Below are 17,127 nucleotides of genomic sequence, written 5' to 3'. Positions count from 1 at the left end.
TCGTTTCTGAAAGTATTTGTTTGGAGTGTAGCCATGTATGGAAGTGAAACATGGACGATAACTAGTTTGGACAAGAAGAGAATAGAAGCTTTCGAAATGTGGTGCTACAGAAGAATACTGAAGATAAGGTGGATAGATCACGTAACTAATGAGGAGGTATTGAATAGGAATGGGGAGAAGAGAAGTTTGTGGCACAACTTGACTAGAAGAAGGGATCGGTTGGTAGGACATGTTTTGAGGCATCAAGGGATCACAAATTTAGCATTGGAGGGCAGCGTGGAGGGTAAAAATCGTAGAGGGAGACCGAGAGATGAGTACACTAAGCAGATTCAGAAGGATGTAGGTTGCAGTAGGTACTGGGAGATGAAGCAGCTTGCACAGGATAGAGTAGCATGGAGAGCTGCATCAAACCAGTCTCAGGACTGAAGACAACAACAACAACAACATATAACTGTCACCGAATTAAGACTCTGGTTAATATTATTGCGTGTTTATTAGGTTTCTTTCGGAAAAGTTGTCTTAGTTCTAATTAGAGCAAACTCTGTCTACAGCAATCGCAATACTGAATCAAAGACTAGACGAAAGCACAAAAAGGTTGTAAGACCAGAATCGCATTTTGGAGGAGCTGTGTTCGAATAATGGCCCGTAGTGGTTTTCCTAAATCATTTCTGGACAATACCGTGGAAGTTCCTTCGACAACACTGAAACACGGCACACCACAGCTAATTCCCAGGGATCTGGGCTTTTACATTTCCTCCGACCAGCTCATTCACTACGTCTTAACATTTTTCCGTCGGACTTCAAGTCATTAATGTGTTTTCGAATTACCGCTTGTATGCTTCTAACAACACAGCTAAATGATCTTTTGGCAGCGAGGCCTTCTGTAATTCGTGAACTGCAGGAGAGCGAGACTGCCGCGGACGAAGCGGCTCTTCGGTAAGCTAGGAGCCCGGAAGCGGCTTGCATCATTCTATTTCCGACGGGAGACAGGGCAGACCCGCGCCTAGATGTCGGGAGGAAGGAAGACACAGCCAGGCGCGACGCAGCCCGATACGGCACATTCCATGTCAACCCACGCGCTCGCTGTAGAGCCTGATTAGGACAATCAGAGCGAGGACACACGCAAGCAACATCATGTTTACACAAAATTATTTTTCGCAATTGCAGCATCCTCTAACCACATTTTCTGAAGTGTTCTTTCATTATAATCGCTTCTAAGACGACGCTTGAAAATACGTCAAGGGAGTTGCTTCCATTCTGGAAAGCATGGTCGATTTTAAAATATCGCTACACTTGCATTTGCCGCTGACACATTGTTCTTTGTAGTCACTCATGTGTCGGTGTATCTAATCTTCATTCCCTCCGAAAAATGAGTTTAGGCCCCATATCTACTGTGTGTAGAACACTGGGTTTCAATTACAAGGATCACTTCGCCATTTAAATGCTCGCCGCTTGGCTGCCCCCTCCACACTTTTAACACTGAAATAGCCTTGTCAAACAAGGAACTATGCATAAGGATGAGAGAGAAGATCACAGACTTCCTGAAACGAAAAATACACAGGCACAATGCCCTGCCTCAAACCAGTTGTACTGTTGCTACATTCTCTTTCATACCGAATACGATGGTACTGAAATATCCTGCAAACTGAGAGCTCACACTTTCACAAATTCCTCTAGCCTGTATATGCATACTGAAGCTTGAGAAATGGTCTTCTTGAGAAAAAAGGTAAGACATACTAACGTAAGACTAAGCTCTCCAGGAGCACAATTATTACAAAATTACGACGTCTAAAACATGAATCGTTTACTGACGTGACTGCAACTAGTGATCTCTCAATTATTCCGTAGATGAAAAAAAAATGCATAAGATTTCCTGTAGAAAAGACTATATATCATATGGCAACACATACAACAAGAACCTGTAGGTGCTTTACACGCCTCACCCCTTAACTGTCTACAAGAACATGCGTCAGCAATCCACGGAGACTTGGAGAGAACATAGATCCACAGATTCTCATTTACAATTGGTTCTTTTTAATTATGTACTTTTTATAAGCAAAATATTTTTTGCAGAAAACTTTTCTTGCATGAGAATGGCATACTCTAGTAAGACGAGTCAAGTTCACACTTTTTTTTTTTATCTTCATATAGTAGCCTTCATACAGAAGGCAATAGAATGGTTTATATATAACAGCAACACAACAGGTGCTGTTAGGACCCAACGAAAAAAATCACATTGAAAGCAGACAACATACACACCGAACATAAATGACTATCCAAAGGTAAGCTGAGGGGGGAAAAAGAATTTTGAGATTTCTCCTCTTTAATATAGTGTACTCAGCGAATTACTACATGTCGCACGGAGTCTTTGATCCACATATTACGTAAAGGGAGGCACAAGTAATGAGTGTGCAATGATACGCTGAAGTTTTTGCTTTACGTTGTATTTTTGTGCAAATGAATTATTCAATTGCTCTGTGCAGAGCGTATAAAACCGTTATGCTGGCATTTATTTACGTGGAATATCGTAACCAAAGGTACGAAATATGTTACTGCACATTATCTGCGATTTGTTTACAAATCGCTTCATACTGTATCACACATTCCTTGGATGGTTCATTTGTTTTGCATCATGTAATTTAGTACAATCATTTTTTATTATGATGCGCTTTGTACTTACCAATAAAATGAGTCTGTCATTAGGTATTGCAATATCAAAGCACCGTACAAACAAAACTGTCACGTTATTTCACTCACTTCGACACGGAAAATGCAGTACCACTGTCCCCAATTGCTACAAATAATACGTCACGTCTGACCATCGGCCATTTTAATGTTACAGACAGTCGAAAGCTTAACTCAGTAGTCAGTTGAGGTACTGAAAATAGATAACACGAGAGTGACTAAAGAAACGTTAATCTGTTTCAAAAAATTCCCTCATGCAACTTGTGTACAGGCTAATAAATTGCAGATGATCTGAAGAATTTGGAAATTCAATTGACGCTCTCAGATGCTGTTGTAGAATGGCATTAGCTACTGATTATTCTCCACAATTAATAAAATGCAAGAGGTATCTTACTTTTAAGTTCCAACTTTTAACTGAATTATGCTTTAAGGCTCCGTTCCGTTCAAATGTTTGAGTATTTTGTTTTCGGAGCCAAAGTGGGACTTGCACAGATAAAAAGTAAAGTGAAATGTTTTCTTCGTTGCAAGTTTTTTCTTTCTTTTTTGTTGTTGTTGCATGTTCATTAAGTCAGTTATTTGTGCATCGTTACAGCTCATAAAATTAAAGTGTTTCTGCTTTTAAATAAAGGTACATCAAAAAACTTCTTTCAGATGCCATATAGATACCCCTATCTCCCGAAAATTGATTGAAGAAACTCAAGTTTCATATCCTGGCGAAGAGGTTAGCTGTGTGAGGACACTGAAATGTTCATCGTGCAGTTTCAGTTAGTATCAAAGTTTTTCGATGTATTCGTGCTATATTTTAATTGTGAATTTTTCTTAGACTTGGACGTGCAGCGATTCACCATGTTAAGATTATGGTAACGGCCTACCTTGTGTAGATTTTCTAAGGGATTCTGACAGGAAAAATGATCTATAAATCATATTTTGGCCCTACAATTTGATTTCACTAATTAACTTTCTAACACAGTTGGATAAAGACAGTAGGTCAGTAATTGACAACGTTTTCTCAGTGCCGCTCAAAGCTAGAAAATAAATATTTACTTAATAACAGATGCTCTCTCAGATCATGACGCACAGATAGTATAAGTAACATAGTTGCCGTACAGTATGGAAATTCCCCAGTAGAAATCAGAATAATTAATGACTAAGAATAGTTGATAGGAGAGGAAATTTATAATGAACCAAATGCTAACACAAAATTTAATCTATTCCATATAAATTCATATCATTATTTCATAAATATAGTAGGAAGCATAGAGACAAACAGTTCAAGAGAAATATCACAGCAGTATCTTGAAAAAGTGACTCTCATAGAATCCAGTTGGATGAATGTATCACCAACTTTGCCTTCTGAAATTAAGAAAATTACACATTCTGTCAGAAAATCTCATCTGATTTTGATGGTGTTTCCAATAGAGTACTAAAGATTTGTTCCCATATAATAAGCCCAGTCTTATCTGAAATATGTATTGCATCACATGCTCAAGCATATTTCCAGAGAGACTAAAATATGCCATTATTAAACTCCTTTTTGAGAAAGGTGATAAAGAGAGATGTCAATAACTATTGACCTGTTTCAGTGGTGAAATCTTTTTCCAAAATTTTTGAGAATATCATAATATCCTCAGCAAATCACAATTTGGGTCTGAGAAGGGTTGCTTGACTGATAATGCCATTTACATGTTCATTCAATGCATCTAAGGGATATGGGCATGAGAAAAACAGTATGTCTGTAGATAAAGTGAAGTTTTATGGCATTAATGGCATAACAAACTGATGGATAATGTCGTATCAAACCAAAAGAAAGCAGAAAATTGTACTTAGTTAATTCAGCCAATATAGTAAGGACACATGATCCTGACTGGAGAGAAATCACATATGAGGTTCTCCAAGGCTATACAACAAGCAGAAGTAGTTCTTTTTCAGGTGACACTAGTATTGTAATCAATCTAAGCATACATATAGAAAAAGAAGAAATGGTAAACCAATTTCTTAAAAGTATCATTGACTGATCTTCTGCGAATGGTCTCACCCTCAGTTTGAAAAGACACAACATACTCAGTTATGCACGTTTATGGGTACTGAACCAATGATAAATATCACTTGCAGTGAGGAAATAGTAAGTAGAGTAGAAATTTCAAAATTCTTGTTTGTCTACATTGATGAAAATTGAAATAGGAAAAAGCAAATTTTGGAACTCCTAAAACAACATAGTTTAACCACATTTGCACTTAGAATCATTGCAAGTCTTGGGAGAGGCAAATCACTAAGTTTACATAATTTGCATATTTTCATTTAATAGTGTCATATGGAATAATGTTTTGTGTGGTAACTCATCTCTAAGAGAGAAAGTCTAGTAATGTGTATTGGTCAGCCACAATCATCCTTGTAGACATCTGTTTAAGGAGCTGGCCATTCTGATTACTGCTTCATAGTATATTTATTCTCTCGTGAAGTTTGTTGTAAATAATCTACTATGGATCAAAAGGAACAATACTGTGTATAATTACAGCACCAAGGAGAAGGATTACTTCCATTACTCCACCATAAAGTTGTCATTAGCCCAAAAAGAGAAACACAATGCTGCATCAAAAAATTTTGATAGCTTATGCAGGGATATAAAATTTCTGACAGATAGCAAAGTTTAATCAGAAAACAAGTAGAAAGTTTCTCCTTGAAAACTCCTATTCTGAAGAAGAATTTCTATTGTGCTAGTGTGTTAAAGTGGTGAGTAGGAATTACATCTCTGTATCTTTTCTCTTTTTTTAAAAAAAATGTGAAATGAATCATACCACATCATTACAATCTATCGTGCAAAATTATCCATGGAACATGTAACTAAATTTGTAATTTAAAGTAGAAAAGTAGATACTATGTTAGTCCTACATCTGGAGCTTTTACTGAAGGATAAATCACAGAACAACATGATTCTAAAACATATTCTTTATTCTCACATAAGTAAAGAAGAAATTACTACTTAAAATGTTGATTAATTAGTGTGTCAAACTAAAGAACACACCATTGATGCCAAACTCATCTGGGAAGGGCATGTCAATCAAGGCTAACAGATCTCACAAGTGTCCTACCTCGTGGAAACTTATATGGGAACATTCACCTAATATCAGTAATATTTTGAAAGTAAAAAAGAGTCTCCCTCTTTTTACCGGAGTTAGTATTCTAACAGTGCTAAATACGTGTATCTGTTAGTGTACACTTTTTGTAGAGAACAACATTAAAGGATGTGAGAGAATCAATTTATGAACAAGACATTAGAAATAAGACAAACATTGAAATCATAAGTTACAGGCTGGCAATAACAGGAAAGTGTCGTAATGTAAATGCCCTCAATCCTTGCCAGTTAACAAATTCAGATGAAAATTATGTGATTAGCTAACAAAAATCAACATATTTGATATGGGCAATGTCAATATTAGTATTTAAGATTATAACTGTATATAAGATAGGCTATTTAATTTGTACATGTAATACGAACATTAATTTTAAAACTGTTATTGGAACTGTAACTTCACTATCACTGAAAAAAAAATCTGTATGTGCTCAACAGCAAACAGAAATCTAATTTGAATGAGCTACACTGTATAATGAATGTTTTTCATTCATGATTACAGTGATGAGGTAAAACTTCAATGAAACAGACGTAACTGATAGTCTTTTTAAATGGTTTGTATATTTTGAATGCAGCTTACATTACTCCAAACTCAATGTGGTGCTGAAAAAGCTGTATTTGATGTTTGTTTACTACTCTCCATATACTCCATTAACACATGTGAAATGCTTGCCAGACAGTATGTGAGATATTTACCCATACCATTTGTGGATGCAGTGTCTGCAGAATGCCCTCATTCAAACTGTTATCGCTTCAGTTTTTCATTTTAGAATGGTGTGTGTTCATGTCAGTAGAAAATTCATAACTTTTACACTGGAAGTTGGTTCTTACAATTTTCTAAGTAGAATTTTGGGCGTGTTTGCCAGTGAGTGTCTAAAAGTTCATATTTCTCACCATTACATCTATCTCCTAACAGTTAGACAAACCTGTGGCCATTAATGGTGCTTTTGACATGCTGGTGTCTTCAATTATACAAACATACAGATCCTATACACTTAAGCCAACTTTATATATAGTCCTTACAAATTTTTACAACCTTACACCTGACAGTAGCATACCAATGAATATAAGGTTTGCATTTGTATTAACTGAGGTCGTACTTACGTGATAAATTCTAGTGGTAATTATATGCATTGTGTGTGTGTAATATATATATAATGTGACTTACCAAACAAAAGCGCTGGCCGCCGCTCATACCTCACCTGTCTTTCAACAACTTCTTTGCCTCTGTACTTCCGCCTCGACTGACATCTCTGCCCAAACTCTTTGCCTTTACAAATGTCTGCTTGTGTCTGTGTATGTGCGGATGGATATATGTGTGCGAGTGTATACCTGTCCTTTTTTCCCCCTAAGGTAAGTCTTTCCGCTCCCGGGATTGGAATGTCTCCTTACCCTCTCCCTTAAAACCCACATCCTTTCGTCTTTCCCTCTCCTTCCCTCTTTCCTGACGAAGCAACCGTTGGTTGCGAAAGCTTGAAATTTGTGTTTGTTTGTGTGTCTATCGACCTGCCAGCGCTTTCGTTGGGTAAGTCACATCATCTTTGTTCATGGCACTACAATTAGATTAAGTTGTAATTCTTTTGTACCAAGTTGATATTTTATCACTATTTGATTTGTTTTAACTTTCTGCAGTTATTTTCACCTTATATTTCCTCACAGACAACCATATTACTTGTTGAAAATCTGAGATTGAGTCTCATTATTCATGAAGTCATTACCATGTAACCTGGTCAATAGTGATTCTATCAGACTACTCTGATATAGATCTGAAATTATGCCTCTGTATCTACTCTCATCCCAAAATAAAATGTTGAATCGTGCTTGTAGAAAAGTCCTTAACCCATTTGCAAATCTGTCTGGGTACCCATAGTTAACATACATCAAGCTGCTGATTGTCCAAGTAAATGCAGACCCAACATTGCACAGATAACCAAAAAGTACAGATAATCCATAATACACATTCTTTACCAGGAACTGTTATTTACCGTGTTTACGAAACGTGCTGAGTGTCAAATTTGAAATGCCACTGCATTTCATGTAACTTTCTTTCATTTAACATTCAGAAAATAATTGTCCAATTTTTTCTGTTTCTATTTTTCATTCAATTTTTTCCCAGTAATGGATCTTATTTTCTGGAGAGTCAGAACATTAGCTCAGGCAGATGTTTGTGCTGCCTGATATACTCCCTGCAATTTTAACGGATGACACTGCAATGGCAAGCTTAGTTTTGAGTTTTCTTATCGCAGGGGGCTTTTATCGCTCGATCTGAGGGTCTATCTCTTTATTGTGTTGAATCTGGCCTGTGGCCTATGGTTTTAGATTGGGGCTTATAGTGTGTCTCTTGGTGGTTGGCTTTTCCTTCTTTTTTTGTTTCCGTGGTCAGCCAGCCACTGTAACAATCTGTGTGTTTTTAATTCCTTTTTCCTGGTCTTTGTCTATGTCCTCCTTGCTCTGTGTCATCCCTTGTCACCTCCGTTCCTTGTTTTTCTTCCTTGTGGTTGTTTCATGGTTGTGGAAAAAGGGACCGATAGCCTTTGTTGTCTGGTCCCTTCAACCCCCACAAACCAACCAATCGGTTTGATGCAGCTCTCCAAGGTATTCTATCCTGTGCAAGCCTTTTCATCTCCGAATAACTACTGCAACCTAAATCCTTCTGAATCTGCTTAGCATATTCATCTCTTGGTCTCCCACTACAACTTTTACCCTCCACGATTCCCTCCAGTGCTCCCATGATATTTCAGAACTTGTCCTACCTTCTTCTAGTCAACCAGTGCCACAAATTCCTTTTCTCCCCAGTTCTATTCAGTATCTCCTCATTAGTTACATGATCTGTCCATCTACTCTTCAGCATTCTTCTGCAGCACAAGACACTTCTTGTCTAAACTATTTATCGTCCATGTTTCACCTCCATAAATGGCTACACTCCATACAAATAATTTCAGAAAAAGACTTCCTGACACATAAATCTATACTCAATGTTAAAAACTACCATTTGACAGAAGCATAAATATTAATTAGTTGCACTATTCAGAGAAAATGTAATGAACTAACAGTGGCAAGTAGTTTACTGTAGACACACATTGTTGTTGTTGTTGTTGTTGCTGTTGTTGCTGCTGCTGCTGCTGCTGCTGCTGCTGCTGCTGTTGTCTTCACTTCGAAGACTGGTTTGATGTAGCTCACCATGCTACTCTATCCTGTGCAACCCTCATCTCCAAAAAACTACTACAACCTACATGTCCTCGAATCTGCTTACTATATTCATCTTTGATCTTCCTCTTTGATTTTACCTCCCCCCCCCCAAACTTCAGTACTTCATTACTTTATCATTAGTTACATGATCAACTCACGTAATCTTCAGCATTCTGCTGTAGCACCACATTTCTCTTTTTGTCTAAACTATTTATCATCCATGTTTCAATTCCCTACATTACTACACTCCAGACAAACACCTTCATAAAATACTTCTTGACACATAAGTCATATTTTATGTTAAAAAAAAATTCTGTTCTTCAGAAATGCTTTTCTTACTATCTTGTTTTCTAATCTGGTTTCCTTAGCATCATCTGATTTAATTTGACTACATTCCATTATCCTTGTTTTTGCTTTTGTTGATGTTCATCTAATAGGTTCCTTTCAATGCATTGTCCATTCCGTTCATCTGACTTTCCAAGTTCTTTGCTGTCTCTGATAGGAGTACAATGGGATTGGCAAACCTCAAAGTTTTTATTTCTTCTCCCTGAACTTTAATGTCTACTCCAAATTTTTCTTTCGTTTTCTTTTCTGCTTGCTCAATGTGCAGTTTGAATGACAATGGAGATGGGCTACAACCACGTCTCAGTCCCTTGTCAACCATTGCTTCCCTTCCATGCACTTCGACTCTTATAACAAGTTGTAAATAGCCTTTCACCCCCTGTATTTTATCCCTGCTACCTTCAGAATTTCAAAGAGATGATTTCTTTCAGCATTGTCAAAAGGTTTCTCTAAGTCTACAAATGCTATAAATTTGGGTTTGACTTTTCTTAACCTATCTTCTAAGATAAGTTGTAGGTCAGTATTGCCTCACCTGCTCCTACATTTCTCCAGATAATTACAGGAACATAGTAGATAACAAACATTTTTTTTCTAAAAATAACAATACTACGAATCCAGTTTTCATTAACAACTGGTGAGAGACAATTACAGAACAATCCAAGAGGTAAGGTGGTTAGTGTCTGGAGTCAAAGTACATTGTGCCAAGAAGAGAAAGCTAATCAAGAGTTAAAAGGTGCACTGCAAGAAATATTGCAAGTGTAAATACTGTCATCAAAAATGCTAAAACACTATGCAAAAAATTTAAACAACAAAACAAATATAATTTGAAGGATTATTAGGTGTGGAAGGTATAAACTTGGTAAGACAAGTGATATTCAGATCCCTGATAACAGTAGCAGTAAGACAAATGATGTTAGGTTCAAATAAGTTGCCACTAAATCCAATGAACTTTTCCTAAGGCCCTCGTTACTCAATAAAACATCTTTGCTAGCTATCTTTTATGAAAGTTATTTTGTAAAATCTATGACTTTGTACAAAGGTACTCTTATAAAGGTTAGAGTGTGATCCGAGCTTTATAAAAGATTTGTCAAAGAACTTTGGCAGTGTAATGTGCCTGACAACAGCTGAAAACACGAGGACGAAAACATAAAGAAAAGGACCATCATAAGCAGAACCTTTACACAATTAGAGAGAAATTTCATACTCCATTGACCAAACGAGGTTGTATAGTTGACAATGGAATGCGGGCCTGACAGCAGCTGAAAACATGAGGACAAAAATATAAAGAAAAGGACCATCATAAGCAGATCCATTAGACAATCACAGATGAATTGCATAGTCCATTGACCGAATGAAGTTGTGCAGTGGTTAGTACACTGGACTCATATTTGGAAGAACGACAGTTCAAACCTGCATTCGGCCATCCTGATTTAGGTTTTTTGAGATTTCCCTAAACCTCTTCAGGCAAATGCCACGATGGTTCCTTTGAAGGGCACAGCTAATTCCTTCCCCATCCTTCCCTAATCTGGTGGGACCGATGACCTGTCTTTCTGGTCCCTTCCCCGAGATCAACCATCCAACCAACCATACTCCATCACCAGACTTCAGCTTTCAAAAAGCTCATCACCATGTCTGTGACATTCTTCCAGATGGTGAGTGTAACAGATTTTGACTGGGTGTGTGTTTGGTAAACCCAGAGCTCCTGGGCTATGGTTTGGGGTCCATCACCAGTCTCCTACAATCGTAAGCTCTGTGCAAGTTTCAGCCCAGCCCACAACAGTATATTGGTGAAACAGGGAGTAGGGATCTGCCTAGTCCACAAGAATGATACAAACCCTATTTCTTCTAAAACTACATATAATTTTAATAATAAATAAAAATAAAACAACAACACAACCTCAGGATAATGCTAGGTGCCAATGGGAAGGACAGCTGTCATTAGTGGGCAGCCTCTGGGACACCTGCAGAGCCATACCAAGGCGGTTCTGCATTTCCGACACAACTATCAAGCCTGCACTGTGCCCTGCCCCCTCCATAAAACTATATTTCGACACCTTTTTTCTACATTCAAATAAATGCATACAAACGACGTCCATATCAGCATGACATTCAGGCATAACAAAAACAACTGTCCACTGAGATATGATACAGAAGTACATGGGTTAAATATTTAGCATTGCAATTAGCAGAGAAACTTCAGAATTTTGATGCTTTGGTGAATGTCAGGCCTTTCACTGACATTGAAATAACAGAACTGCATTATACACATATGAGCCAAAACATTATGGCCACTGCGAGACTGAATGGCTACTGGTGACATATGAGCACATGACAGTAAGAAAAAATATAAGCAGAGCAGAGGCGAACAATACAGGCTGCAAACGAGGATATCCGCTGACATAAGCAACTGACAGAGGGTGGATTGTTATGGCAATAAGCAGCTAGGAAACAGGGAAGCTGTTTAGCTCTTTATATGCTACTGCCATGAGTATCAGTGGAAAATTGTTGAAAGATGGTGAAATCACGAGCAGGCAAGGTTGTGTTGGATTTCCGTGCGTCATCGCAGAATGTTATGGACAGGCTTTCCTGCTCTATAAACAAGCAACACCCTTGGTATCAGCGTGGACATCTGGTTCACCAGTACCATATAAGGCTTACCCAGGCAAGTGAAACATTGTCTGGTTGGACCAGTGCACCATAGCTGCTCGTGGGGTGCCAATTTTGCCCGTCCTAAGGAATGCTTCCAAGAAGATTCGTAGACATCTGGTGAGCATTCACATCTGACCAAGAGAACTTTAGTGGCTAGCTCACCAGAATATGGGAAAACCAATTAAATGCATAAATAGTAATGGATAACATTTTAACATTTGTATCTAAATGTGAATGTAGTAAAAGAAAGAGAGGGAGTGTCCCCATTTTACATTCAAAAAAGTATTATTGGCAGTGACAAAAGCCCTCATATGTGCAAAAGCAAGGATACTCTCCTCACTGAAAGACCAACATCTCAGCAAGTGCAACATCTTAGATGTAAGTTTCTGGGTGAATATGCTGTCATTGCCAAGATACAAAGTGTCCTTATCTGTGAGAAAGATTTAATTTCCTGCAGAATATTATGACAAGGTAAGTGAACATCAAAAGCAAAGGTCTAAGGCAGGTGTTACAGAGGTGAGGAACATAATTGAAAGAATAAATTGTGTGTTACAGAGGTGAGAAACATAATGGCAAGAGGAAACAGTGAGCTGGACAAAAATATTTATCACAAAAGTTTATTAATCAAGTAATTAATTTCAGTCAAAGATGACCATCTTCAGACCTGAGCAAATCCAACATACTACACAATTTTTGTCAGCGTTCATGTAGGTGATAAGCACCATTTGGTATGAAGATGGTCATCATTAACCAGGATTAATTACCTGATTAATTAACTTTTGTGGACTATGACTAGCATTTATAACCTAATAATTATTTCCTGGATCACTATGAAACCTTATTGTGCATGTGTCACAGAAAAATAGCTGCCTTTGTTGAAACCTTTGAGTCGCCAATTCTGCCCGAATGTATGAAGGCAGGTTTTCTCCTCATTAAATTGTGCCCATATACTCAGATCACATGTTGTGACAAATGTCATTGTCATCGGCACATTATCCTCATCTTTGAGGGTCAATCCCCCCCCCTATGAACCATGGACCTTGCCGTTGGTGGGGAGGCTTGCGTGTCTCAGCGATATACACTCCTGGAAATTGAAATAAGAACACCGTGAATTCATTGTCCCAGGAAGGGGAAACTTTATTGACACATTCCTGGGGTCAGATACATCACATGATCACACTGACAGAACCACAGGCACATAGACACAGGCAACAGAGAATGCACAATGTCAGCACTAGTACAGTGTATATCCACCTTTCGCAGCAATGCAGGCTGCTATTCTCCCATGGAGACGATCGTAGAGATGCTGGATGTAGTCCTGTGGAACGGCTTGCCATGCCATTTCCACCTGGCGCCTCAGTTGGGCCAGCATTCGTGCTGGACGTGCAGACCGCGTGAGACGACGCTTCATCCAGTCCCAAACATGCTCAATGGGGGACAGATCCGGAGATGTTGCTGGCCAGGGTAGTTGACTTACACCTTCTAGAGCATGTTGGGTGGCACGGGGTACATGCGGACGTGCATTGTCCTGTTGGAACAGCAAGTTCCCTTGCCGGTCTAGGAATGGTAGAACGATGGGTTCGATGACGGTTTGGATGTACCGTGCACTATTCAGTGTCCCCTCGACGATCACCAGAGGTGTACAGCCAGTGTAAGAGATCGCTCCCCACACCATGATGCTGGGTGTTGGCCCTGTGTGCCTTGGTCGTATGCAGTCCTGATTGTGGCGCTCACCTGCACGGTGCCAAACACGCATACGACCATCATTGGCACCAAGGCAGAAGCGACTCTCATCGCTGAAGACGACACATCTCCATTCGTCCCTCCATTCACGCATGTCGTGACACCACTGGAGGCGGGCTGCACAATGTTGGGGCGTGAGCGGAAGACGGCCTAACGGTGTATGGGACTGTAGCCCAGCTTCATGGAGACGGTTGCGAATGGTCCTCGCCGATACCCCAGGAGCAACAGTGTCCCTAATTTGCTGGGAAGTGGCGGTGCGGTCCCCTACGGCACTGCGTAGGATCCTACGGTCTTGGCGTGCATCTGTGCGTCGCTGCGGTCCGGTCCCAGGTCGACGGGCACGTGCACCCTCCGCCGACCACTGGTGACAACATCGATGTACTGTGGAGACCTCACGCCCCACGTGTTGAGCAATTCGGCGGTACGTCCACCCGGCCTCCCGCATGCCCACTATACGCCCTCGCTCAAAGTCCGTCAACTGCACATACGGTTCACGTCCACGCTATCGCGGCATGCTACCAGTGTTAAAGACTGCGATGGAGCTCCGTATGCCATGGCAAACTGGCTGACACTGACGGCGGCGGTGCACAAATGCTGCGCAGCTAGCGCCATTCGACGGCCAACACCGCGGTTCCTGGTGTGTCCGCTGTGCCGTGCGTGTGATCATAGCTTGTACAGCCCTCTCGCAGTGTCTGGAGCAAGTATGGTGGGTCTGACACACCTGTGTCAATGTGTTCTTTTTTCCATTTCCAGGAGTGTAGATAGGTGCAACCACAACGGAGGGGTATATGTTCAGAGGTCAGAGGCCAGACAATTGTGTGGTTCCTGAAGAGGGGCAGCAGCCTTTTCAGTAGTTTCGGGGGCAACAGTCTGGATGACTGACTGATCTGGCCTTGTAACACTAACCAAAACGGCCTTGCTGTGCTGGTACTGCGAACGGCTGAAAGCAAGGGGAATCTATAGCAGTAATTTTTCCCGAGGGCATGCAGCTGTACTGTATGGTTAAATGATGATGGCGTCCTATTGGGTAAAATATTACGGAGGTAAAAAAGTCCCCCGTTCGGATCTCCAGGCAGGATCTAGTCAAGAGGACGTCGTTGTCAATGAGAAAGAAAACTGGCGTTCTACGGATCGGAGCGTGGATTGTCAGATCCCTTAATCGAGCAGGTAGGTTAGAAAATTTAAAAAGGGAAATGGATAGGTTAAATTTAGATATAGTGGGAATTAGTGAAGTTCGGTGGCTGGAGGAACAAGACTTCTGGTCAGGTGAACACAGGATTGTAAACACAAAATCAAATAGGGGTAACGCAGGAGTAGGTTTAATAATGAATAGGAAAATAGGAATGCGGGTAAGCTTCTACAAACAGCATAGTGAATGCATCATTGTGGCCAAGATAGATACAAATCCCACACCTACCACAGTAGTACAAGTTTACATGCCAACAAGTTCTGCAGATGAGAAATTGAAGAAATGTATGATGAAATAAAAGAAATTATTCAGATAACGAAGGGAGATGAAAATTTAATAGTGATGGGTGACTGCAATTCGTCAGTAGGAAGAGGGAGAGAAGGGAATGTAGTAGGTGAATATGGGTTGGGGGTAAGAAAAGAAAGAGGAAGCCGTCTGGTAGAATTTTGCACAGAGCACAACTTAATCATAGCTAACAGTTGGTTCAATAATCATAAAAGAAGGTTGTATACATGGAAGACGCCTGGAGATACTAATAGGTTTCAAAAGGTGGTAATTTAAGGAGATGGGACCTGGATATACTGAAAGAACCAGTGGTTGTACAGAGTTTCAGGGAGAGCATAAGGGAACAATTGACAAGAATGGGAGAAAGAAATACAGTAGAAGAAGAATGGGTAGCTTTGAGGGATGAAATAATGAAGGCAGCAGAGGATCAAGTAGGTAAAAAGATGAGGGCCAGTGGAAATCCTTGGGTAACAGAAGAAATATTGAATTTAATTTATGAAAGGAAAAAATACACTCCTGGAAATGGAAAAACAACACATTGACACCGGTGTGTCAGACTCACCATACTTGCTCCGGACACTGAGAGAGGGCTGTACAAGCAATGATCACACGCACGGCACAGCGGACACACCAGGAACCTCGGTGTTGGCCGTCGAATGGCGCTAGCTGCGCAGCATTTGTGCACCGCCGCCGTCAGTGTCAGCCAGTTTGCCGTGGCATACGGAGCTCCATCGCAGTCTTTAACACTGGTAGCATGCCGCGACAGCGTGGACGTGAACCGTATGTGCAGTTGACGGACTTTGAGCGAGGGCGTATAGTGGGCATGCGGGAGGCTGGGTGGACGTACCGCCGAATTGCTCAACACGTGGGGCGTGAGGTCTCCACAGTACATCGATGTTGTCGCCAGTGGTCGGCGGAAGGTGCACGTGCCTGTCGACCTGGGACCGGACCGCAGCGACGCACGGATGCACGCCAAGACCGTAGGATCCTACGCAGTGCCTTAGGGGACCGCACCGCCACTTCCCAGCAAATTAGGGACACTGTTGCTCCTGGGGTATCGGCGAGGACCATTCGCAACCGTCTCCATGAAGCTGGGCTACAGTCCCGCACACCGTTAGGCCGTCTTCCGCTCACGTCCCAATATCGTGCAGCCCGCCTCCAGTGGTGTCACGACAGGCGTGAATGGAGGGACGAATGGAGACGTGTCGTCTTCAGCGATGAGAGTCGCTTCTGCCTTGGTGCCAATGATGGTCGTATGCGTGTTTGGTGCCGTCCAGGTGAGCGCCACAATCAGGACTGCATACGACCAAGGCACACAGGGCCAACACCCGGCATCATGGTGTGGGGAGCAATCTCCTACACTGGCCGTACACCTCTGGTGATCATCGAGGGGACACTGAATAGTGCACGGTACATCCAAACCATCATCGAACCCATCGTTCTACCATTCCTAGACCGGCAAGGAACTTGCTGTTCCAACAGGACAATGCACGTCCGCATGTATCCCTTGCCACCCAACATGCTGTAGAAGGTGTAATTCAACTACCTGGCCAGCAAGATCTCCAGATCTGTCACCCATTCAGCATGTTTGGGACTGGATGAAGCGTCGTCTCACGTGGTCTGCACGTCCAGCACGAACGCTGGTCCAATTGAGGTGCCAGGTGGAAATGGCATGGCAAGCCGTTCCACAGGACTACATCCAGCATCTCTACGATCGTCTCCATGGGAGAATAGCAGCCTGCATTGCTGCGAAAGGTGGATAAACACTGTACTAGTGCCGACATTGTGCATGCTCTGTTGCCTGTGTCTATGTGCCTGTGGTTCTGTCAGTGTGATGATGTGATGTATCTGACCACAGGAATGTGTCAATAAAGTTTCCCCTTCCTGGGACAATGAATTCACGGTGTTCTTATTT

The 17,127-nt window shown here is 41.1% G+C and overlaps 2 protein-coding genes across 4 annotated transcripts in view; one reads left to right on the top strand and one right to left on the bottom strand.

Annotated features, from left to right (window-relative positions):
* The window catches only part of LOC126281311 (tyrosine-protein kinase CSK), a 199,032-nt gene extending 196,193 nt beyond the window's left edge, over positions 1–2,839 (bottom strand). The window contains exon 1 of the mRNA XM_049980152.1: positions 2,681–2,839. The gene's annotated coding sequence lies outside the window, so the exon portion shown is untranslated. The remainder of the gene's footprint in view (positions 1–2,680) is intronic.
* Positions 2,840–2,853: 14 nt separating this feature from the next.
* LOC126281312 (protein FAM169B-like) overlaps positions 2,854–17,127 on the top strand; it is a 115,593-nt gene continuing 101,319 nt past the window's right edge. For 2 of the 3 annotated variants that reach the window (XM_049980153.1, XM_049980155.1), the window contains exons 1-2: positions 2,980–3,070; positions 3,337–3,449. In XM_049980153.1, coding sequence (XP_049836110.1) covers positions 3,024–3,070; positions 3,337–3,449 — 160 coding nt within the window. In that variant the 5' untranslated portion in view covers positions 2,980–3,023. Of the gene's footprint in view, positions 3,071–3,336; positions 3,450–17,127 lie in introns of all 3 variants that reach the window. The other variant, XM_049980156.1, reaches the window with a different exon arrangement.

Source organism: Schistocerca gregaria, chromosome 7 (genome assembly GCF_023897955.1).
Source record: "Schistocerca gregaria isolate iqSchGreg1 chromosome 7, iqSchGreg1.2, whole genome shotgun sequence".
NCBI classification, from domain to species: Eukaryota; Metazoa; Arthropoda; class Insecta; order Orthoptera; family Acrididae; genus Schistocerca; species Schistocerca gregaria.
This window is presented reverse-complemented; position numbering and strand designations above follow the sequence as displayed.